This window comes from Aethalodelphis obliquidens, unplaced genomic scaffold (assembly GCF_003676395.1).
Source record: "Aethalodelphis obliquidens isolate GAN/ISIS:26980383/991018 unplaced genomic scaffold, ASM367639v1 scaffold15, whole genome shotgun sequence".
Lineage (NCBI taxonomy): Eukaryota > Metazoa > Chordata > Mammalia > Artiodactyla > Delphinidae > Aethalodelphis > Aethalodelphis obliquidens.
The window spans coordinates 3,318,366-3,344,496 of record NW_020837959.1 but is presented as its reverse complement, the minus strand read 5'-3'; the positions used below and the strand labels follow the sequence as shown (position 1 = coordinate 3,344,496).

The following is a 26,131-nucleotide window of genomic DNA, read 5'->3' as shown; positions in this document are numbered from 1 at the left end:
GGGCCCAGGGGGAGCCGGGCTGGGGGATGGCTGACCCCCACTCAGCAAGGCTTTCACAGGGATAGGTTGCCCTGTCGTTCCAGACTTTTCTAGAACTTTGGGGTGAGAGGAGCTTTGCGGACAAGCAGAGTGTCCTGTGTGACACCTGTTGCAGGACAGCGTGGAAGGAGAAATTTCGATGATAACCTGAGAGGGACTTCACGTTTCCTCTAAGGCTGTACGAATGGAGGGTCAGACACGGGAAGGCTGCCGGTGACTCGCTCAAGATGGTACAGACAGGAAGTAAGAAACGCAATTAGAACTTGAACTTGACCTCAACGACCCACCTGATATGATTCTTGCCCTTGTGTGCGTGAGAGAGAAAGGAAGAGAGATCTGAAGGAAGTAACAAAGGGCAGACTCCACATTCAATGAAATACACGTTTCCTGTTTGTGCTTATTCACTAACAGAAACAATGACAGGACTTCCCTGGCGCTACCATTGCAGGGGGCGCGGGTTCGAGCCCTGGTCAGGGAACTAAGATCCCACATGCCAAGTGGCGTGGCCAAAACCATAAATTAATTAATTAAAAAACAATTATAATAATTATTTTCTTCATCATCATCCTTTAATGTAATTTTCATTCCTTATATCTTCTCATGTAAGGCATGGCCTAGATTCCGCTGCATGTCTCTCTAAAATATACGGCCTTGGAAGGATTCACTCTGACAGTACCAAGAATTACAAGATTAACGTAACGTTAAATAAAATCATTGGATGAAGGAGTGATTATTTCATTAATCCCAAATAGTCCAGTAGAGAAAAGATGATAAAAGAAAGAGCGAGAAACTGTTAAAAGTTTTAAACATGCTCCACTTTCTGTACATCTTTGAAGACGAGACCATTGTATAAGGGCCCTTGGCTCTCATTAGGACAATAAATTAATGGTTTATAGCCTTTGTTTTATTACTCGAGGGGCACTTCATAAATCAACCGTAAGTTCAAGCTAGAAAATAGCCTATAAAATTACTCTTTCTCTCATATTCCTCCTCTTTCTCTGGCATTATTAATGTTGAAAATAATCAGAATTAGGGATCTAAGAGTCTCTCTTGGTACTATGTGCATTGTGACTGGGAAGTACTATATATATGCACGTATATGTGTTTCCTTTTTTCTCGTGTACTAAACACGTACGTATACACATATATATGAATATAATTTTGTTATAGTGTTCAATCTTTATAAGAAACTTGAAAATTAGAGAAGAAAATATAGATCACCCACAACTGAACTACCTAAAGATAATTACTCCAAACCCTCGGTGTGTATTTAAAAATAACATTACAGATGTTTGATTCTTGGACAGTGTGTCTCCCTTTTCACTCTGAACTTTATTGAGGACAAATATTGCATCTCTTTTTTTCTTATATATTTTCACACACACGTGTGTGTGTGTGTTTCACGATCACGTCTCCTGGGGTCTGGGTCATAGTAGGCAACCAGTGTTTGTTAAATGAATGAACGAACGAACCTCCTACCTGTTATCACGTTTCTTTTGGGAACGGAAGTATCCACAATCGAGTCTGGCTGATACGTGTGATAGTCCCTTTTTTAAAGTCATTTTATGTTTTCCCTCTCAGCCTCATTAAGCAAAAGGCTCAGTGTAATATCTGGCGCTCAACCGTTGCTAAGCGAGAACAGGGTATGCCTATGGCTAATGCAATTTTCAGGTCTTAGGAATCAATCTGCTCTCTTGTAACTCCAGGTCAACAGCCTTACTGAGCATCGTTTGTGTCCTGAAATTACACAGGCGGTTGTGATGCAATGTTAAGGAGGAATGGCCTGTCCCCCTCACAGGGGTCTTACAGTCTAGTCTGGAGGGGGATGGGAGGTCTGTACCGTGGGCAGTGAACGAATAAATAATTACAGGTTAGGGTCCTGTAACTCCTCACTGGTAGGGAACCAAGGTGGACACTGTGATGGTGAATCCCAGGGTCCCTAGCTCAGGTGGGCAGCCATCATAACAGGCATCTCCACAGCCACCACGTTCAGGCTGAGACCTGAGGGCTGGCAAGGAGCCAGTCACGTGATGGGGCAGGAAGCAGGGTGGGGTGGGAGCCCTCTGTGCTGTCCCAAGGGGAGGGCAGCCCAAGAGTAGAACGCAGATGGGAGCAGGACGGTGGAGCCCCGAACACCCACCAGTGACAAGGGGAGAGACCACACCGTGGGGCAGAGTTTCTCAGCCTTTGTTATTTCACTGTCGCTCCCCTCCATGGAAAAAAATGAATGAGGGGATGGGACTGGGGGACAAAATCTTAGCTGTTACAGTAGTTTGTGGCCCTTCAAGGATCAATCTTCCTGGACAAGCTTGGCTCTTGACAACTACTGAAAGAATGGTGGTCCTGCCTATACCTCATCCAGGTCCATCTCTCTGCATCAGTCTAGTGTTCCCCACTCCAGACTGACGTGGTCATCCAATAAGCCCTTATTAAGCATCTGTTGTATGCCACCAATCTTGTCATAGCTAAGGGGGGTTTTGCCCATCAGAAGCCAACGTCACCCTTTGAGGCAGAATCCACCTTGCTGAAAATGGACGCTCAGAGGGACACAGGGGCCAGAACCAGGGGGACTTGTATGAGCAAAGCACAGTGTTCTACTTCAAGTTCAACGTGAACCCATTGATGAGCTTTAAGGAGGGTGTTAACATGATCTGATTTAGGCTTTAAACGTGAAAAAACGTATCAAGCAAGACTAGAGCTGGGAAGCCAGGCAGTGAACTTAAGGTCGTGACCTACGTGAGACAGAGCAGAGGTAGACGGATAGAGAGGGTAGCTGAGGCAGAGAAGGGACGGAACCTCACAGGGACCTTCAGACAACAGTCTTATCACATTTAACTGACTCAAAGAGTGAACTCTCCTTTAAAACCGGCACATTAGTTTAGGTCAGGAATGGGCTCCAGCTCTTCTGTGCAGGTGTGAATTTGCTGCACAAAATATGTGTGGCGCTCCAAAAGACGGAAAAGACCATATGATATTGCTTATATGTGGAATCGAAAAAGAAAAAGAAAAGAAAAGGTACACATGAACTTATTTACAAAACAGAGATAGAGTCACAGATGTAGAAAACCAACTTATGGCTACCAGGGGGGCAAGGGAGGGGGAGGGATAAACTGGGAGACTGGGACTGACATATGCACACTACTATATATAAAATAGATAACTAATAAGGACCTGCTGTAGAGCACAGGGAACTCTACTCAATACTCTGTAATGGCCTGTACGGGAAAAGAATCTAAAAAAAGTGGATGTATGTATATGTCTAACTGATTCACTTTGCTGTACACCTGAAACTAACGCAGCATTGTAAATCAACTCGACTCCAATAAAAGTTATAGAAAAAGGTGGAAAGGACCTGGCCCTGCTGGAGTTGAAAGCAGAAGACAGTTCATGAAAGTAAACATAGATGAGTCTCAAAGCAAGCGTGATCACACCACAGAACATTAGGAAAGCTCGGTAATGTTTCAAAAATCTAAAACTCTACAGATACTCTTAGAGAAGATGATGAGGATGAAGGGCTATGAGGGTTCACATTTTTAGAATTAAAGCCAACATCCAGGTACATAAACGGCAGTAACGTTTCTGTTGCTGGCGGTGGCCATGCTCCAAGTTTGTGTCTGTACCCACCCCGGTGAGCACAATGGCTCCGATTGTGTTTATGCTGCTGTTAATCATTTATAACATCACATTCCACAGGGCAGGTGAATATTACTGACATCATTGAGCCCATTTTGTTAAAAAGACAGAGACTAAAGGTGCTCCCTAAATGAATCCATTAACTTGCCCAGTGCACTTTCCTCTGTGGTTTTGGAGCTAATCAGCCTCGTCTGGGATTGGCACTGGTTTGGTTTGCACAACGTGTCGCTATGGGGTGAAGAGATTTGTTTTTTCTGTGAAGCACTCTTGACCATACTGGTACGATTTCCGTAATGAAATAGTACATAGGATCACATAGTGCGTAGTTCACTCGTAAGCACAAAATAGTAGTTTTCATTCATCACTGCTTGCTGTACAGGTCATACTGTTCTAGGTGAGAGTCATTAATTTTTCTTAACCTGTAATTATATGTAATTCGAGCCAAACCACTTTCTTCAAATACCAGAAGATACAGTACTCTTTTAGATGTGTGTAGCTGTAATTATCTTTTCTGCATTGAAGTTAAACTTCAAGAATAGTCTATTTATAACAAAGAGAAAAGAACTTGTATTTTAGTACAAATGTATCCTTTGAGGATGTTTAAAAGTACAGTCAGAGCCAGACTGAACATTAGAATATTTATATTTAGTAGTTTTTCAAAGCCAGCATGAAAATGTAAAATCCTGTAGTATTATTAATAAATATAAATATGCAAAATAGTGGTCTTCTGTAGAAACTTAAGGAATCAAAGAAGCAAACGGGGGAAATATGTGAATTCAGCCTGAAAAAGATGGCTTTTAGTTAAATGGTTGTTTTACTGAGCTTCCTCAAAGGATAAAGCAGATTCTATCCATCCTTGTGGTCCTAGAGCCTGGCACAGTGCCTGGTATTAGGAAGGCCCTAGGCACATGTTTGATTTGTGACTGGAGGGATGGAGGGGTGGATAGATAGAAGGATGGAGGGGTGGATGGAAGAATGGAGGAATTAAGGGAGGGGTGGAAGGATGGATGGAGGAATTAAGGGAGGGATGGAAGGATGGAAGGATGGATGGAGGAATAGAAGGATGGATGGAGGGATGGAAGGATGGATGGAGGGATTTAGGGACAGAAGGGTAGATGGATGGAAGGATGGAGGGATGGAAGTATGGATGGAGGGATGGGTGGAAGGATGGAGGGATGGAGGGATGGATGAAGGGATTGATGGAAGGATGGAGGGGTGGATAGAGGGATGGGTGGAAGGATGGAGGGATGGAAGGATGAATGGAGGGACGGGTAGAAGGATGGAGGGATGGGGAGATGGATGGAGGGACAGATGGGTGGATGGACGAATGGTGAGTGAATAGATGGATAAGACAGATGGTAGGATAAGTGGGTGAATAAATGTGAGGCAGGAAAACCAGGAAAAGATATGAGATACAATGCACCTAGGTACTACATGAAAATGATAGCTAACCAGGAATGTGTGAAGGACTGTCCATAGCATGCCTGTGGGAATGCTGGGGTTTGGGAGGCTGCTTCTGTTTGAAAGAGATTACCTGGTACAGAAAGGAGAAAGATGTGTGTTTTAAAGGAACACAGTGACATTCTCAGATCAGCAGGAAGAAAAACAAACCTGATGGGAGAGAGACACAGACATCAAAACACATAAAAAAGTGTGTTGTTCTTATGATTGCCAATAAAGCTATTTTAAAAACTGAACAGATTGACATTGGTAGCGCACTTTAAGAGATAGATACCAGGGCATTTTTTGAAATTCTAATATTACAGTAAAAGAAGTTGACTACTTTTAATCTAGCTATGATATATCTTGTCTTTAAATGGGAAGTATTTGTTTGAACAATGCTTAATGTTTTTAGAGCAAAGGAGATTAAAATTTTTAAGCATAATCTTTTGTCTGTAATACGAGCATAAAGCATTTTGCAGCAAAGATATAAGCATCCACAATAAACTATTTCTCATTAAAATATAATCTGGTAATTATATGTGGTAGTTATTAATAAAAAACCTTCCAATAATATGACATACGAGACATACGAGATAGCATCTCACATAACAATGGCAGCAGCGGTGACACCATTCAGTAAGAACCCTGTGCTCAGATGCTGTAGGCCCTTGATATTGTCTGCGCAAGCCTTGAATTGGTTTCTGCTCTCAGGGAGTATGTGGGAAGTTAGAATAAGAGTCAATAGCATCTCTTTTAGAGGAGTGAAATGTGTTAGATCTTCAGAGATTAATAAAGATCATATTATGGAGGGCTTTGAATACTAAACCCTGAAGTATGCATTTTAGCTTAGAGGCAACATAAAACCACGGAAGGTTTCTGGAATATTAATGAACTGGAGGCAGTGGGCAAGGTGAGTCCAAGAGGAGGTAAAGAATTAGAGGAGGAAATAGGGCCTAGAATTTGGTTTACAGTTACGCCAGAATGTGATGGTACCAGAAATATGAAACTTAACATCTTTGTTTCTTGAACTGCATGAGATGCATTTTTATAAAATGAATGAATTCCTATAGTTTAAACAGATATAATTTTTTAAAGATTCATTTATTTGAAGTAAATTAAATTTTAAATATCTGAGTTCATGTTGTAGCTCCTGTCCCTGAAAACCACTTTCTTTGAAATTCTGCTTTTTCCATTTTGTCATTCCATCTACTTTCCTTCACCCAATATGTCTAAATGATGACCTTTATATTTTTCCAACATTATTCTAGTCCACAAATACTTCACAGTCAAGTTGAACATTCAGACAGGTATACCAATAATGACAAAACCGGGAATTCAGGGGTATTCTAGAGATATCTTCAAGGTACATTAGTGACATAGACACACTACTGTAATGAATTCATTGTTATAAAGTATACACTAGACTGAGAGTTCATGAAGCCATCTGGGTTTTGAAGGATGAACAGGGGCTTTTCAAAGAGAGATGAAGACAAATAAACAGTAGACGTTAAGCCAGAGGAAAAAAACAAGTTCCCCTTTTGGAATGGTAAGAACTATGATATAGTTTGAGAATAGATAAACTTGAATGCCTTGAAAACGGATCTTACTACAGAAAGTCTAACAAACATTTCTAAAGAGTTTGAGCAATATCCTGAAAATCATGACCTGCTATTAAATAATTTTTTTTTTTTTTTTTTGCGGTACGCGGGCCTCTCACTGCTGTGGCCTCTCCCGTTGCGGAGCACAGGCTCCGGACGCGCAGGCTCAGCGGCCATGGCTCACGGGCCCGGCCGCTCCGCGGCATGTGGGATCCTCCCGGACCGGGGCATGAACCCGCGTCCCCTGCATCGGCAGGCGGACTCTAAACCACTGCCCCACCAGGGAAGGCCCTATTAAATAATTTTAAGCATGAAAGTAACATAGCGAGATTGATGTTTAGAAAGATCACTCTGGAGATAGTTCTGCCAGTGGTCTGCCAATCAGTGAGGGGTGGTCAGATGGGGGATGTCCCTAAAAAGGTGAGGCCAGTGCTGTGCGCATCCTGCCATGGAAACGGGAAGTATGGGTCCCTTTACGCTCCCAAGAAGGGCAGCCCTCCTCTGCGTCTGCCTCTCTGTGATTGAAAGCAGTAATCAGGGATGATGGTGAAGGGACGGAGCGCCAGGGGAGGAACCTCACAGGTGCCTCCACATCTCTCTCTACCGCAGCGTCCAGTCCGCCTACACTCCATGGCAACCGCCCATCCGGCCCTTGTCTGTCCTCCTACAGCCTACACCTCTAAAACAATCCCTGGAAACTGTAGCGGTAATCGAAACTTTCGAAGTCATCGATGACAATTGTGTTTAATCTTTTAAAATCTGTCACTTCAAAGAAGAAAAAACAAAAAACCTAATGGTTTTCTAATAAAAATAGCGAAGACTCTAATTCACAGGTGGTTTACTTTTACAGGAGTCAGGATGACATTACCATTTTCATCTCACATAGGAGATGACGCATCTGGGGGTTGCACTCTGCATCTAGGGAACACAAGCAGAGGACTCAGGAGGAGGACGTGTCAACCTCTCCTTTTCTCTGGTTGTGAGAGCATCTTTTTATAAGAGAATGCAGCCAAAATCAAGAATGTAGGTGATCTGAACATTTGGTCTCATTCAGATGAATCTTAATTTGTTGGATTTGATATAGCATACTAAGGCACTGATTACAGAGAAACGGTACATGAATTCATCACGGAGACAAAATTAAAATGGCCAACACTTTTCTCCTAGTCAGTGTCATTAATAGACAGTGTAAATCCTTGAAAATGTTGGGATCTTGTCTGGGTTTTTCCTGATGAAGATAGGTTCCTAGATTTATGTCCCACTAATCCACAGTATCAGTGAGAGCAGAGGCCGTAAGGACTAAAATGTATTATTCAGAACGGTGTCTGAGGAAGGAATCTGAAATACTACTAAATAGCTAATTTCATTCTTTAAGGAGAAAGAAACATTTACCAGAAGACCAGCACAGCCAAACAAATGCTAAAATTTCTAGCGAGCATCTCCAGATATAGGCGACATAAGTCATGTGGTAAGCAATAAAAATAAAGAATGAATGAATCTACCTATTGCATAACTGTAAAGTAAACCCAAATAGCTAAATAAAATTTTTTTTTAAATCATCTGAATGCAATGGCAGTACAATACCCAGCCGTTTGCACAAAGTCTTCAGCTGTGTCTTAGCAGGACACTTGCAGTGTGGATTCAGACTCCCTTCCGCCCCCCCTCCCACTGGAGCAGAAACCCAGAAGCCCTCCTCACTCACAAAGCCCTTGGTTTTACCTGTGCAGGGAGAATTTCCATGAGTGTAACCACACCAGAATCTCACCAGGAGCTTGGGAGCGGCCCCGTCCTCTGGCTCCCACCTTCCCTGTGTCTGCCTGTCTAGCATCCCACCTTCCCTCATACGTGTCCTGTGACTCACATTCCCATCCTCTCCTCATTTTCCCAAACCGTGGATCCCAGCAACACCTCCTTTTTTTGCTGCCTCCGAGTCTGGCCTGACAGGCAGATCTGCCATGTGAAACACTCAGACCACTTCTTAACTACCCACTATTGGGTCCTGTGAAATTTCTAATCACTGCGAGAAAATCCATTTCATCCATGTTTACTCCCCTTCAAATTTAGCTTTCCTATGTGACCTGAAAACTGCCTATTTCCTGAAAACACTCTACTACGAGGTTTCACTTTTTCTCATCTTCCTTGTCTTGGCGGAGGAGAGCAGGGCAGCTGAATCATTGCCCCCGACGTTCTATCTTATGCGTTTTTTCTTTTATTCCCTCCATGGTTTATCCTATCACCTACTGAGTTCCAGGACTTATTTCCAGCTTGATGAATGACTTCCGGGCCTGGCTTACGTGTTCGTCGTCCATCATACCTTCTTTTCATCCTTGAGGACATTATCATCTGTCTCGGTGACTCATCTTATCCTAAGACCTCAGAATTCCTTGTCTTCTGTTTCTAATCTGAATCCACCTTCCCCACAACCCCACCACTTGTGAAGTGCAAGAATTCATATTCTTCAGGAGATGTAAATACACATGTGCAATGGCAGATACCTAATGCAGGACAGTAAGTGAAACAGTCATTCATAGCGTGCTGTGGGAACACAAATGAAGGTCACCCAAGCCCTACTGGACGTGGAGAAAAGGATATCAAAAATCCACTCCTGGGGGCTTCCCTGGTGGCGCAGTGGTTGAGAGTCCGCCTGCCGATGCAGGGGACATGGGTTCGTGCCCCGGTCCAGGAGGATCCCACATGCCGCGGAGCGGCTGGGCCCGTGAGCCATGGCCGCTGAGCCTGCGCGTCCGGAGCCTGTGCTTCGCAACGGGAGAGACAAAAAGAGGGGGCCCCCCCCAACCCAAAAAAAAAAAAAAAAAAAAAAAAATCCACTCCTGGAGGTGGGGTAAAAGGTAAATAGAAGTTGGCCAACAGACAAGCAACAGTTGTAGAATCTTCCAAACCCAAATAATTGATTTCATTATACTGTCCTGCTCACAGCCCAGCCCAGCAACCCATTTCTCCGGCCAGTTTTAAGCAGGAACTTTATAAATTTTGAATACAGTTTCCAAAATTATTTTCATAAAAGTTAGACGGGATCCTCTTTAAATCTTTTAGTGCATACCCAGTGTTCACAGGAAAATGTCTGTTCTTCACTATGTGGCCACCGGTTACCTGTGTAGCCCCTTCCCTCATCACACTGCACAGGGCTGCACCTCGAGATGGTTTGTCGTCTTCTGTTCCTTGCCTAGTTTTTCTGTCCCACATTCGTCTTTTCCCATCATCCCTGGAAAATTTTTATATCCCCAAATCTAGCACAATTCTCAAGATAAACCTACTTTGATTTTTGGAACGGCTGTTAGAAATGTCACTAGATGATCTTATTTGCAAAGCAGAAATAGAGACACAGACGTAGAGAACAAATGTATGCATACCAAGGGGGAAAGGGTTGTTGGTGGGATGAATTGGGAGATGGGGATTGATACATATACACTATTGATACTCTGTAGAAAATAGATAACTAATGAGAACCTACTGTAGAGCACAGGGAACTCTACTGACTGCTCTTTGGTGACCTAAATGGGAAGGAAAACCAAAAAAGAGGGGATATATGGATACGTATAGTTGATTCACTTTGCTGTACAGTAGAAACTAACACAACATTGTAAAGCAACCGTACTCCAGTAAAAATTTTAAAAATAAAATAAAATAAAAGTTGATTAAAAAAAAAAAAAAGAACAGGGTAAGGAGTAAAAATAAACCAAAATCCAATCCAAGACCAAAAAAAAAAAGTCGCTAGAAGAGATCTTAGTCATCCCATGCAGCTGTCTTCCTGCCCGGGGTCTCCACTGAATGAAGGGAGTAGAACTAGAATCCAGCTCTTCCACCACCATCCGGAGGTCTTGTCCCCATGGTGCGCTCCCTTCATACGTTAGTTCTCCCAGAGTGGTCATTACTGCTTCTACCCGTTCTGTAGTATCGCTGCCTCTAACTCTCTGGGAGTTTCATTTCGGAACCCAAGTTTGCGTGAATTTTGCTTCGGGGATTGAGTTTCCTGCAGCGAGTTACATACCACAGTCGACAATGAACAGAAAGATGACACGCTCCCTCCTTCCCAAAGCCTGCCTCACAGATTTGCTCTGTGGTGCTCACAGACAGTACCAACTGTTCTTCCTGTTGACTGCCAAAATCATTCAGCAGTTGGGAAGAAAAAAAAAAAACTCTATGAATTATGGAAAATCACTAGGGAGAGAGAATGGCACTACAATGGGGGGAAAAAGTGACAATTCTCTGTGGCCACCCATTGAAGTACCCGCCTCGAATCTCAACCAATTTAAAGAAAACTAAATGAAGAAGGACATCTAGTCAACCAGGGGCCTCTGAAACAGGAGAGCGGTTGAGGGCTTGTCCTGTCCATCCAAGTGGCTAGCCCGACTGCCATAATGCAAGATTTGAGTCTCAATCTCTTGCAAAACCGCGTGCTCCATTAAGACGACAAATCTTGGCTAAGGGGAGAGCTACATAAGATGGGAAGTGACAAAAGATGTTCGGAGTAAACTCCGTTTCCATGTGAAAAGCTTCATAAGCTACCTCTGGCCAAGCGCTCTAATGGCAAGTCTGACCTGTCAGCCTTTTTGGTACCTAATGGTGTGTATAAATGTACCAGCTTCGGGTGCCCCTTTGACATCTGACACAGGCTGCAGGGGTAAGTGGTGGTGTCAGCATTTTAGTGTCCGCAGCCCATGCTTGGGAGCACACGTGTTGGTCTCTCATCTTCACGGTGTTTGTCTCAAGTGCTAAGAAGACGACTATGAACGTATCACAAGGTTTGCCTGAGCTGTATTTTTTCCGTATCTAACAGGACGTCACCTCTGTGTGTCCACAGCTCTTCATGTTAGTATTTCCCAGGCTCTTCTGCAGTTATTTACGTCTGAGCATTTCCACTGTGAGCGTTTCCATTGTGAAGGGCATTCCTCACACCTACCACAGCCCTGTGAATTCTTAGAAAATAAGCACAACACACCAGCAAATTATTTTGAAGACGCGTGGATATGGCTTATTGTTATGTGTTTTTCAGAACTTTCTTTGACAGTGCTTCTCATCAATAGTGGAACATTTGGACTGGCTTGCACACCACCAGGGCTTTTACTAGAAACTGATTCGGTAACATGCTGAAATTCCTTTTTTAAAATTCTAGACACGAATGTTCATTGTACAGCTACTGTTTAGGCAGGCGTCTAGAAGATTATTGCTCAGAGATGACGACGTGAAGACTTTTTACTTTTGTGCTGCGGTTCTATCGCTGCAGTTGTATAAACATTTGATTTATAATAACGTATGGTGTAGTAGAAAAAAAATCATTGAAATGAAACAGTTTTGTGCATCACGTTTAAGTTGTTTTTGTTTTTGGTCTTTTTGTTTGTTCACTTTTCCTTTTCACAGACGCAACCTCCCTGCTTTGAGTTGCGGAAAGAAAAGGATCATAAAATAAAGATAAGGGTTTAGCTCTGGGATTTGGGAATTCATTCATGGGAAAGGTTGTATCTTCCAATGAAGAGTCAAGGCCCGTGTTTTCCCTTTGTGCTGCAGGGGGCAACCACGACAGCTGTGGTGTATGGGTATTTGCAAACATTAGTGACAATGTATACACACAGCAAACATACTTATTAGAACAAAAGCTTGGGGATTCTCACAAAATGTAGAAGTGTTACAAGAATACGGCAGATGCACTGGGATAACTTTGGTGAGCTTTGCTCCTTCAAATCCTTTTCTGGAAAAACCTCTTGCCTGATTATTTTCCCGTTGTTATTTTGGCATCTTCATGCTGTTAAATGTTTCCCTGCTGTTTGCCTTTTAGATCGGTGTTCGAAAAGTATTTCTGAAATACTGGCATGCCAACCAGCTAAACGATTTGTGCCTACAGCTGCAGAGAAAAATTATCACCTGCCAAAAAGGTAACAGTTACACACGTCACAGTAACAGTTCAGTGACATTTCTGAACTTTGATGAGTCGGAAAATACAAAATCATTTAGTGAACCCCCAAGTTTAAATGTTAGGGAAACCTAACATTTAGGTTAACCTAAATATTAGAGTGGACCCTGCCATGGCCCTATGTCCATCCATCCCATGGCGCTACCTTCAGGCAAATAAATAGGTTTCAGGAGTTTCAGAAGCACTGTAGCTAAGTTGGCTATTTACTTGTCTCTAGATCAGAGTGTGCGGCCACAGCTCGTGCTTTATCTCGTGATCATTCTGTCTGTAATTCTGCATCACATTTTCACCTAAGTCATAGTTTGGAAGAGGGGCTATACGTACCTTGTATTTTATGCATTCCTCACCTGTAAAATATTCATGCTTGCTGACCCTCCAAGAAGCACAGGACAAGAAGAGTGTGCCTTTGAACCCACAGTGGGGAAGAAAACACAACCCATGTGACAGTCGGGCGCAGCTCTGGAGCCAGACTCCTAGGCCACGCCAGTCAGCGCCCCTTGGTATGCTAGAGTTTGGAGGACTGCCACAGCCCATTAGCCAATGTATGCCTTGGATTTATGTATGCCTTGTAATTTAAGTAATTCCATGTATGCCTTGGATAAATGCTTGACTATTTTTCCTTTGTGAAGGGATAATAATATTTGGACTGTTAACTTTGAGAGCAGATAGCATCTATTTCATGTTAACTTTGAGAGTCCATTTAGATTTTTTTTTTCTATCAAAACCCAAGTGACCGCCAAAAATGGGTACATTTTAAAAATCGTAACTATGCCTCACATAAAACATACATACTTAATAGATTTTTAATTTGCTTAATAGTTTAATTGTATTATATATCTCTAAAGAAAGGTAAAAAGGGGAGAAATTAATCTACAGGCTAACTTTTGGTGGAAGCAGCCGTGATGAGCTTAGCTCTCTAATCTATCTGAAACTATTAAAAACAAGTGCATCTCAGAGAACACGGAAAACTGCCTCACCCTGTTCAAGCCTCTGTCTATGCGAGCCCCTGGGGGATTCCTTCAGGCACACCCCTGGCTGAAACCTCTGATGGGTCCCATCATTTTCTGATGATAAAAAGTCCTGCTATATGCTGGTCCCTCAGACAGACTCGGTTCAGAATTTAGCAAGTCCAGTCCACGGGAAGGTCAAAAGTCAGAATCTCATTCCAAGTTAAATCGTCCCTCTAGGCTCCCACCCTTACCTTACTTAGGTGCCCTCCGGGGAGGAGGGAACAGCTAAGGGGACAGGGCCACCCCTCAGTCCGACCCACACCCATGTGACCTGGCCTGGGGTTTCTCTGGCCAGCAGGCAGGCAGGGGTTAACAGGCTCTCTGCATATGTGGGCGCCTTTCAGCCCTCACCTGTGCTACCCACCTGGGAACCGCAAAATCTCTCCTTTGGGTGCCACTTGGAACTCCCCGTTGACACTGCCTGTGGGCCTGGGTGCTCTCCAAGAGGAAGTCTCTTTAAATGACTCCTGGCAGGCGTCTCTGTCTCGATAAACAAGGTCTGGTGTCCTAGAAGCACAGTTGGGGACCCTGACAAGTGAGCCTCTCCCCGTAGAGCCGCCCTGCATTCAGCCCCTGGCAGCGTCGGCCTCCCAGGCCACCGTGTCCTCCAAACTCCAGACCATGTGGCAGGGTCTCTGGCTGGTTCCCTGAGGCCACTTTCACCAGCCTGGTGTTCAGGGGCGGTGGGGGGAGCCCCGGGTGAGGGAGGCCCTATGCAATCCTCGCTTCTCTCTGGGTTATAGGGTATAGGTTATACCTATATAGGGTTATAGGGTAATAGGGTAATTTGGGTTATAGGGTCATTTGCCTTCTCTGTCCTCATCAGTGTAGGGAAGGGCTGGGCTCCCAAGTCTCCTTTTGACTCTGTCGCCTTTGCAATTCCTTTCTGTGTGGTCAGTCCAGGCATGCCCTGGGAGCTGGTTGGAAATGCAGAGTCTCAGGCCCTGCCCCAGAACTCCTGAATCAGAATCTGCATTTGTAGCCTCAGGCTGAAAGTGGGATGGGGAGAGTCTCCTTTACAAGACCAGTGCTCTACCCCCCGGGCTGTGGAACCAACCGAGAATTCCATTTAATACCGCGTTTGTACATACATGGAGCGGGTATCACTTTCTCCTGGAAATTTTCCTACATGTAATTAGAAGGCGACGTACTCTGTCTTCCATCAGGGGTGCCCGCTAGTAATGTCTCCTCTGGTTGGTTACAAATGTTAAGTCGCTGTGCCCTATGGACCTGAAACAGAAGAAATTAGCAGAACTGTAGTTCTTTCTTCACCCCTAATGATAAAAATTGAGAATGGTTTTTAAAAAATGGATACAAACCACAATTTCCTATTGCATAAATGAAATAATGGCTGTTAAAGCATTTTTTTAAATTACAGGCTCTTAAATGCAAAGCATTAATTATTGATTTTTATTTTTACATCTCTTAGAACCATTGCTTCGGTCCTTTCTGCTAGTATGAAATTCATTCAGAATTTATATCATCTGGAGTCATTTCCAGTTTTTTAAGAGTTCTCATTTTTTCTTTGTAAATATTGGGTGGCAGAGAGCTGTAGTTACACCTCAGTCTTAAATTTAATCATTTCAATTTCAAATTATTCCCAACAGAAGTTTCCCTCTGACTATATACCTTCATTTTATCCTGCATGAAATTGTCAGAAAGAAACAAGTATTAATTATCTATTTGTGCCAAATTTATTTGTATTAATTGTCTCTTAGTAAAGGTACCATGTTTTAGCAACTAGTATAAATTTTTTTCTTTTAATTTTCAAAGTTTGCTAGTGCAAAGTGTGAGAAAACAGGGTCTGGACACAGGACAGTGGATTCCCAGGTCTACGTGGATCCAATGAACAGTCCTGCTGTAGTTGGAGGTCAGCAGTCTGGCCTGTCCACATTAATCTTCCCTTTATTCCAAGAGATTACACATCTTAAATATACCCTCCCATTGTCAATGTCTAGATTCTGTTTAATGTAACAGGAATGAGCGAATGAACAGAGAGCAGGCCTTCTGCCTCTCTCTCTCACTGTGCCTGTCACGTGGCTAAAATTTCTACATTTTATTCTGCATTTTTGATTCCTGGGAGTCTGATTGTACCTTGAGCTGTTTAATTTTTTTCTCTTTTAGATTAGTTCAGCATGACTGTTTTTACAGTTATCTTAATACACTGCATTCCAAAGTAACTAAAGACTTAGTACTGCCATCTGAGAAAAAGTCTTGAGCATTTTAGACGTCTGCATATTATTTGCCTCTGAAGCCATACTTGTGGAAAGTTGCGTTCGCCCTTCCATCTTCTAATCGAGTAAAGGCATCTAAGTGAATATCCTAGACATGTATAGATACCCACACATTTATTCTCCTATAGCCGGGAATATTTTAAAGCACTTAATATTTTATAGGAGGAGAATAAAGTGTCTTTGTTACCCACATTGGTTTTCCCTACAATTATAGCTCTTCCTATAATCCGAACAACTGCTTCTAATCACAGAAACTTAGAATGAGAAGGGACGCATCCTAGCATCAAATCAGCATTGCTCCCACTCATCTGTCAGGAACACCCCTGAGCGGGGGCCATCCTGTTTCTTGAACTTGCCTGGGTACTGGGAGCTGACTCTCTCCCATGAGATGCCTGATCTGTTTACAACCTATGCTCATTGTTAAAACGTCATCTTCATATTGATCCCAGATGTGCTTCCCTGCACCTTCCCTGTTGTGACCTGCTCTCTGGAGAGCTACAGATTGCATCCACGTGGCTGCAAGGTAGAGTCTGGCCTCATAAGGGCAGAGGTTTGAATCCCCGCTCTACCGTTCTTTGGTTGTGTTTACCTAGAGGAATTTTCTCAGCCTCACTGAGCTTCTCTTTCTTGGGGTACAAGATGGAGATACTGGTACATTAATGGCCATCGAGTTTGGGCACTGAAAGATGGGTTGGAGCGCCTAGCACGTGGCAGTGCCTTTACACGGTGGGCGTGACTTTTATTTTCAAGTCTTACATTTGTTACTGACACATAAGTGATTTCAAAGTGTGTTCATCCACCTGTTTCCCCCAATTCTTACACGTTTTTCTAGCCCTGCTTCCCCAGAAAGCAGAAGGATGACCCATATTTCTACACAGTCTCTTTCCAGAGCCTTAAATGCAGTGTTAGTTTTTCTAGGAGTTAAGTCACAATCCTGTTAGCAATATGTGCCTGGTTTTCAAAGACTACATCCGTGAGCCTCAGACGTTTCTGTTATAATCTGATATAAAATAATGTGATTGGTGCATCCCCAAAACAGTCTGATGAGAGCCACACCCAGAATTCTCTGGGGTTTGGACTTAGTTCTTTCCATCAGTGTTCAGCCTGTGTTACCACAAGAAGGAGGGAAGCTTTATTAGAATATTACCTGCACGATCTCATTCAGGGTAAGGATTTTTGCCTCCACTGTTAGCATTACTGAATATAGATATCTTTTTTAATATAAGGTTAGAATGTTTTAGTAAAGTCCTAGACTGGGTTAAATATATTTTATTTTAGAGCTGCTCCAACGTAATGTATTTGGACTTGTTGATGTACATCTGGGTTTTTTGCTTTTGCTCCTCTCGTTGACCCATCACTTTGTTCTTTTACTGAAGTTATCAGAGGATTTTTAGCACGTCAGCACTTGCATCAGAAAAGGAGCATTAGGCAGCAAGAGGTCACATCCATCAACAGCTTCCTGCAGATTACAGAGGACCTGGGGCTTAAGACCTATGATGCCCTGGTCGTGCAGAACGCCTCGGACATCGCCCGTGAGAATGACCGGCTCCGGAATGTAATGAACGCTACTTTCCACAAAGAGAAGTTGGAGGCCAGGAACAAGCAAGAGGAAGGAACCAAAAGGTAAAGGCAGATAGTGTGCAACTTCGGTGACCTACGCGATTGATCCTGGGGCGTCAAGAAAATGCCGATAGCCCTTAACGCAAAGTTCAATCACTTATGACCGTAGGGAGAGGAACAAGCACGTATGCATGCGCAGTGCGTTACATGAAACCTCCTGACACCTGAAAAGATGCTTTTCCCGGGCTTTCCTTCCACAAAATAGATGCTCTATGTGTTAGTTTAGGTCCCATGAAATAATTGCTTCACCTACCGTGCTTGCGTCACTGACCATCTCAAGCACAAAGTTTTAAGGCATCTAACCTTTACGTCTTCGCAAAGATATATAGCTTGGTTCTCGACATCTTTATGCAAGTGTCACGTATATAAATAAGGCTGACTCCTAGAAACTTCTGAAAACCTGACCCCCCAAATGGAGAAGACACTCTAAAAACACAAGAGCAGTGAAATCAATGAATGGTTGCCTGTATTATATTTCCCTTAGGAAACTGTCACATCTTCTTTGCCAAAAAGGAAAGCTCTGGGGAAAGATTTTTAATTTAAAGTTCACGTTGGACGCTGAGCTTGAAATAGACATGTGAAGAAAACTAAGTCCTTCTCCACTTTTCCACTCTTGTCTCTCTGTGACAGACGAGGACACCCGTGATTTACAATCCTCCCTGGGTCTTTTCCTCCTAATTTGCTGTCAGGGAGATGTTTGTTTTTCCATAGGAACTTAGTAATGTCTAGTTGTTTCTCCCTGAAAGTGACCCCCCTCTGCCTTGACTGTGATGTCGAATGATTTTTTATTAAAGTGGAAGTGGTGGTGTGTCTCTCCCTAATTAGCCTCAAATATCTCAGTGATTAAATACTGAAAAAATTCCCTTTGTACGGAAAACTGTAATTAAACATTACAGGGAAAACAAATTATCCACCGAGTGCCACGCTTTCGTCTTCAGCTAGTTCATTTCCTATATGGGCGTCTGGCTCTGCCTGGCAGTAGATCCCAGCTCTGTTGGTGTTCTGCCACACAAAGATATAATTATAAAAACAAATGCTCGGAGACTCCTGGTAAAATGAATGCATTGGCATCTCCCTGGCACATGATTCCATTGACATGTGAAGCCAGAAGGAATTGTTTTTAACCAGATAACTATTAATTTTATAGGACTTCCAGAATAATATTTATTATTTTCTCTGCTGGAGCTAAACAGCCACCCCAATTTCTCAGTTTCATTATGTATTCATTTGCCTGATATAAAATTAAGTGAAGAAGTATTTGTCTATTTATTTATTGAAAACCAGCAGTTCACTTGGCATTGGGCAACCAGATGGAATAACAGAAGAAAAATAACAATTCTGCACATAATTAAATAATTGCTGATGGAATTTAAATGGCAAGGGAGAGAGAGAGAGAGAGAGAGAGAGAGAGAGAGAATGAAAATCTTTGATCGTTTTAAGTAAAGCATCTGCTCTTTTGCAAGGGCAAACAGAGATAACTCCCAGCATCTGATGCATCAGTAACTCTCTATTAAGATGGATTTCCCAGAAATTATCATTCAGATTGAAATCCTGGCTTTTTGATTTGCTTAATAATCAGGGTGTGAAAACTTCACTCAGCGAATGCCTGATAGCAAATGTGGCACTCCTTACCACATCTTGGGTTCCGGTGAGATTTTTTTCTAAAGTAATAATGAAGAGTCTCGAACGTGTTTATTTATCACGAAGCAAGGGCTGGAAGGATGAAGTGGCTTCCTCTGGATGCGCTGGATACCAGAGCGCTGCACGCATCCTCCAGCCTCGGCGGGAAGGCTGTTTACCAAAAAGCTGTGATTATGTCTGCTTGAGCCGGTTCATTGTTCCCATCTGAATAATGCATCTGGGTCTCTCTGGCGGGGCTGTTTGTGTTTGTTTCCCCACGCACACCCAGAGCTGAAGACAAGGGTGGACCCAGGCGCCTCCACTGCAGCTTCGTCCCAGTGCCCATGGCGGTAGACAGCCTGGTCCAGTCCCAGGCTGGCCCATCCACCCCGTCTCCTTCTCTGCACTCGGTGCTCAGCCTGGATGACAGCAGCGGCCTCCCATCACCACGGAAACAGCCTCCGCCCAAGCCAAAGAGGGACCCCACCACGCGGCTGAGCGCCTCCTATGAGGCTGTGAGCGCCTGCCTGTGGGCTGTCACCAAGGACTCCTCCAATGAAGGTTAGCCTCGGGGAAGGGGGACCCCAACCCCCGTTGGGTTACTGATGCTTGACTCCGGTCTTTGAGTGCGCCGCGGCAGTACTTTGCCCTAATGTATTTTTAGTAGAATTAAATCCGTTGTTGGCTTGCCAGGGGCCCCCCCCTTTCTTTTTAAATTTTTATTTATTGATTTTTGGCTGCGTTGGGTCTTCGTTGCTGCACGCGGGCTTTCTCTAGTTGCGGCGAGCGGGGGCTACAATTCATTGCGGTGCACGGGCTTCTCATTGCGGTGGCTTCTCTTGTTGCTGAGCACGGGCTCTAGGCGCGCGGGCTCAGTAGTTGTGGCTTGCGGGCTCTAGAGCGCAGGCTTAGTAGTTGTGGCGCACGGGCTTAGCTGCTCCGTGGCATGTGGGATCTTCCTGGACCAGGGCTCGAACCTGTGTCCCCTGCGTTGGCAGGCAGATTCTTAACCACTGCGCCACCAGGAAAGCCCACCAGGGAAGCCCACCAGGGGCCCTTTAATCATTAAACATAAATAATATTAATTCTAATCTCTAAGCCTCTTAGGGAAAAGCTACTTATATATCATTTCCTTAACTCCTCTCCCGACTTCCACATTGAATGAGGAGCCTCAAACCAGAATAATTCAGAGAGTCGGTCGCTCGTCCACGTAAACTTTTGTGAATTAAAAAGCTAAAAAGATTCATCTGGCTTCCCTGTTATCACAACTTAATTAAAAATTAAGCCTGCTTTATCACCACACAGTAAAGTGAAACGATTCATGCAGAGGAGAATCATGACTCAGCAAAATTCAGTGAGTGAAACTTTGGGGACTAGACAACAAAGGTCTCTGCATTGGTGGTCTAGACGTATTTATGCAAAACCACAGTTTATTCTCAATTAATTCTCTCATAGATTAGTTCATGTGATATTATTGCTTAACTTTTAATTTTTAGAATTGTGCAAAGCAGAGGAAGTCCTTCTTTGCAGAACATTTACTAACTTCACAGATTTTACTTATCACCCATGAGTATGAGGTCCTATTCTAGGCCCAGGAAGGTACACAATAAATAAAACAAAGTTGTCTTCCCCCATGGGGTTGGCATTCTAGTGGGGAAGACAGATGGTAAACACAATAAACAAATAAATACACGGAATAGTTTAACTGTTTTTTTTTTGTTGTTGTTTTTTTGCGGGGCCTCTCACTGCTGTGGCCTCTCCCGTTGCGGAGCACAGGCTCCGGACGCGCAGGCTCAGCGGCCATGGCTCACGGGCCCAGCCGCTCCGCGGCATGTGGGATCCTCCCAGACCGGGGCACGAACCCATGTCCCCTGCATCGGCAGACGGACTCTCAACCACTGCGCCACCAGGGAAGCCCCAAGTCAACACCTTTTATGCCCAGTCCTGTTCTTATTAACACGTGCCTTTCCTAGAGGTTTTCATCCAGTATATGCAGTCATAGTGAAGAGAGGCCGGCCAGAGGGCTCGTTTTTCTTCTCTACCTTTGTGCCTGAAAAGCTGGAAGCAATTTTATGGGCCAGTAAATTTTAACACTCGTTTGCAAACTATTAACAAGCGAGAGCCAACTATTTGAAAGTGTGATTTTTAAAAGTTCGGGGTTGCTTTTTGCAAACAGAGACTAGGAAAGGAAGAACAGAGCCGCGACTTCTCTTCTTTGCAGGGAAGCTCCCAGCTGAGGGCTTTGCTGAAGAACTGAGTATCTAAACCCAATGTGACGGCTTTCTCCCCAACACAGGGACCCCTGGATGGTGAAATAGCACAGGACAGGTTTTGGGGGGCAGCTCTAGGCGCCACCACTTACGCCTGGTGATGTGAGATGCATACCCAGCCTCCCTCAGACTCCAGCCACCCGCTCCTTAGAAATAACACCCGAGGAATCCGTATTTCTTAGAATTGCCGTACAGCTTCCCTTTGTAACAAAACACAGTTTATATGTATAGACACGAGAATGGTTCAGCTGTGTGGCTTCATTTGGAAATAGCGTTACATGTCATTCCCTTTTTTATTGTCTGGTTTATAAATTTATTCTAGAATAGCACTTGACACCCAGTAAGCACTCAGTAAATACTTATTGAACAAATAAATCAATAGAATAGAAAAATATTTCTTTGTGCTGCTTTCGTGAAAGCGGAACTAGCTTCTTATCAGTAAATCGAAATGAGCACAATTTGGCAAGTTTCAACATGTACCCTTGAGATTTGTCAGACTTTGTCAGCATTATTTTTAACAGAATCCCCTTTATAATATTTTTTTCTCTTACCTGAAATTTGATGAAAATTAGGTCCTCCGTGAACGCTGCCCTGAGAATGTGTGACGGGGCATAACAGGAGAACATAATTATGTTTCACAACTTATGGCTCATTTGTCCATTCAACACATGTTAATTCAGTGTATTCCACTCCCCCAGGGCCTTAGAGACCAGTGGGCTAAGAAAATGGGAAAACAAATTATGGGAGAGGCAGAGTAACAGCAAGGGCACCAAAGAGCACAGAGCAGGAGGGGCTAACCCTCACTGGGACCTGTGGAAGGGGTCGAGAAGGACATTTAAGAGGCCTTACACACGTGGAGGGCAGTCAGTGGGGAAAGATGGGCCGAGAGCAAAGGTAACAGACTCCTCCCTCAAAAAAATGACCTAGCAAGGTTGTAATCTATCGCAGCTCAGTAGAAGCCCTTCTTGTCCAGTTTGTAAGCTGGTTGCAAATCGATACTGACCTCACTCAAGTATGCAACAGGCCCACCAGCCAGGGAACTGGCTTTATCTAGGCATCCTTCACGTCTTAGGTCCTGAGAAGGGCACACAGTTTGCTCTGAAACTGGGCAAAATCACACTGGAAGAGTTGGAAAACAGAGGATAACAACACACACAGATACAGGTATTTTCTTGATGAACGATCTTCTCATTTCTTTCTTCTCATAGATTTAACATGTAGGCATCTTATTCTCAGTGAGAATGGGGCCAAGTAACTTGTGTCTTGAGGCAAAGTCACCGACATGCCTTAGCCAAAAACTCAAAGGGAAACTATTTTGTACAAGAAAATGTTTACCTCCTAACAGAATCTAAAAATGACACGAGTCCCTAGATCATTGCACAGTAACTCAGATAAGAGTCAAGTTTAAGAAAAAATGAGAGGGCTTGAGAATGTGGGATTTATTCCTTAAGTTACTGTTAGGACACTAAGACTTGCCCTGAAGGTGATCTGTAACCATGAAATGTCTCCCTGATCCCATCTCACTTTTATCCATAAATTCAAGGACTAAAAAAATTGTTAAGAAAACTCTTAATATAAATTCACTCTTAACAGCCCTTAAATCCTTATTTGCAAATGAACAATTAGCAAGGACTTGTGTGGACACACACACACACACACACACACACACACACACACGCAAAGGAATAACCATAAAACCAAATTAGACTCTTAATTCTCTAACTGTGGTATTCTAATTTCACTTTATGAAGAATGAAGCTTTCCAGTTCCCGGCCCAGATATTCTAATTTGGTAGTTACAGACAAGGACAGGAACTGTGCTCTTTACATCCTCAGTAAAGCACCCCAGGTGATCTGATAGTGATGAACTGCAGACCACGCCCTACAGAACCCTGTTCTATGACTCATGACTAATTTCTGGTTCTGTAGTAATAATATGATGTTGATGGGAACAGCTGACACTTACAATTGTTTGTCATGTGACAAGCACTATTCTAAGTATCTTCAATCTTTAGAACTACCTGATGGGGTGAGACTGTCACTGTGACCCCTCTGTAGATGTGGATGTTGAGTCAGGGGAACGGTGGTGTATCCTGTCCCATGCTACACACCCAAGCAGGCAGCTTCCAGAGGCCAGTCTCTCAACTGCCTCCCGACAACCCATGCTACTTTTATTTATCATCGTTTAATTCAAAAAAGCTTTTCTCTGCATCTAAAGCAAACCTTGAGGGAATATCATATCAGCTATCTATGGTTGCTTACCAACTCCTCCCAAACTTGGATATTTAAATAAAATACGATTATTTTATTACTGTCTCAGGTTCTGGGTGTCAACTGGGCTCATCTGAGTGGCTGTCCCTCAAGGTCCTCCATGAAGCTGCATGTGGTGGCTGGAATCGCCTGTGAGCTGGTCACTTGCATGCCTGGTGCCCATAGATGTCTAAGGACTGGGACTGCTTGGCCAACTCTGTGTCTGGGTGGTCTCTCCACCCAGTTTGTGCAGCCTGGCAGCGTCAGGGTAGCTGGACTTCTTACGTGGACAATCAGTGTGTCCCCGGCGCCTGCTCCAGGAAAGAGAACGCCGGGCGGTCACTCTCTTACCTTTGACGAGCAGCCTTGGAAGCCACACAGCGTCACTTCCACCGCTGCCACCAGACAGTCTCAGAGGCGCATCCAGGTTGAGGAAGGTGAAATAGACTCTAACTCTTGATAAGACTGGGAAAACTACTGTGGCCAATTTTTGGAAAATACAGGCTGCCTTAATCCATCCTCTGGATCAAACAATTCACATCCCTCCCACATGCAAGAGGCACTCATCCCTCTCCCATGCTCCCCAGAGCCTTATCCCATCATCACATTGGGCTCAGGTCCAAGCCCCAAATCCCATCATCTAAGTCAGGTCCAGGTATCCTGGCTGCTCAGGTAAGGCTCCTTAGGTGGGCAGCTCCTCCAGGACTGTCCCTAACTATCGAAGACAAGCTGCCTATTCTCCACACAACTAACATGTTGCTTGTGCCTTGGTTAGGATTTAGTCCTGGTGCCCGGAAATTATTTTCCATGGCCATTAGGTCCGTGCTACAGAATCTGGGCTCACCTTTGGATGTTATTTCCTCGTCCACAAGAGGTGACACGTTTGGGGCCGGTCGTTTTCTCAGCCTGATTCCTGCTCATAAACTTTTGAAGCACCAGAGCCTCTTTATTTTGTATTGATCGTACCTCTTTCAACGCAGCCGATACAGTTCCTTTAAAAGCGTTGCGAGTTTCCTGTGAATCAATTTATAATCTACCCCTTTAGTCAAAAGCCACATCCACAAATCTCCTTGAGATAATCTCCTCTTGACTTTTTCTTTTCTGCAAGATTTCTGTGGGGCAGTACTCTTGATATCCTTATGAGTCCTGTGGTTTTGTTTCTTTGAAAAGGTCCAGTGAAGCACCACCTGACATCTTTCTGAGGTCTTAATAAAGGGGTTCATAGTCATGACCTCGGCTTCAGCGTTAGATCCTGTTTTCCTGAAAATGCCCCAGATTCAATCTCTGCTTACAAGTCATTTCTTAACTTCGGAGTTATTTACTATCCTGATGGCCCAGTGAGAAACTATTTTATTTTCAAACTCAGAAAGCCCAGGCTCCTTTATAGATAATCGTTTGTTCTTTCTGTAGCTTATCTCTTTACCCTCATTTTCCTGCAGGAAAGTAGAAGAATCCAGGAGGCTGCTTGTACACTTGGTCTAAAGATCTCCCTCCCTAGATCATCCAGTGCCTTAAGTGTGTTGTCTGGTTTCCGCAGTACCGCAGGTGACAGTGTTGCTAAACTTTCCACAAAGGTATAAAAAGGGTTATGTTTCCCTCGGCGTCCAGCATATTTCTTACTTTCCTTTAAACATCACCAGGAGCTTTCCTGGGCGTCACGCTTCTGCTAACAGTCTCTTCAAGACCTCTCCTCCTTCCCTGGTGGTCCAGTGGCTAAGACTCCACACTCCCAATGCAGGGAGCCCGGGTTCGATCCCTGGTCGGGGAACTGGATCCCAACGTACCGCAACTAAGAAGTCTGCCTGCTACAACTAAACATGCCACGACGAAGGTCCCGCCTGCCTCAACTAAGACCCGGCACAGCCAAAATAAGTAAATGAATAAATAAATATTAAAAACCAAAAAACAACAAACTCCTCCAACTTCCCAAGGCTACTGCCAGGCTTTTACAGTTTGGGTTTTTGGGCTTTATGGCAGCACTCCACTTCCAGTACCAATATCTGTATTAGTTGTCCATTGCTATCTAACAAACCTCTCCAAAATTTAGTAGCTTAAAATGACAAAGGTTTTATTATCCTCTCTCTCTGTCTCTCTCCTTCTCCCTCCCCCTACCTCTCTCTGTCTCTCTCTCTCTCTCTCTCTCTCTCTCTCTCTGTCTCCCTCTCTCCCCATTCTACTAGTTGGGTATCAGCTAAGCCCTTCTCATGCGAGCTCTCTCACAGCTGTGGTCAGACAGCGGCTGGGCCTGGGATGGTCCGCAGGCTCAGTTCATTACATTTCTGGTGTCTGGGCTGGGGAAACCTGGACAGCTGAGGGCTGGAGCAGATGGGGTCCTCTGGCATCTCTCTCACCTCTGTGTGGCCTCTCCACATGTTCTCCACAGCATGGGTGCTTCAGAGTAAGCAGTCTTCTCACATAGAGATCAGGGCCACCAAGAGATGTGTCCCGAGAGAGGAAGAGCAGGCCAGAAGCTGCACTGCCCCTGA

General features: G+C 43.9%; 1 protein-coding gene across 1 annotated transcript in view; it reads left to right on the top strand.

Annotated features, from left to right (window-relative positions):
* Positions 1-26,131, top strand: part of MYO16 (myosin XVI) — a 401,447-nt gene that overhangs the window by 316,255 nt on the left and 59,061 nt on the right. Inside the window, exons 28-30 of the mRNA XM_027115848.1 lie at positions 12,508-12,604; positions 17,263-17,509; positions 19,416-19,687. Coding sequence (XP_026971649.1) covers positions 12,508-12,604; positions 17,263-17,509; positions 19,416-19,687 — 616 coding nt within the window. The remainder of the gene's footprint in view (positions 1-12,507; positions 12,605-17,262; positions 17,510-19,415; positions 19,688-26,131) is intronic.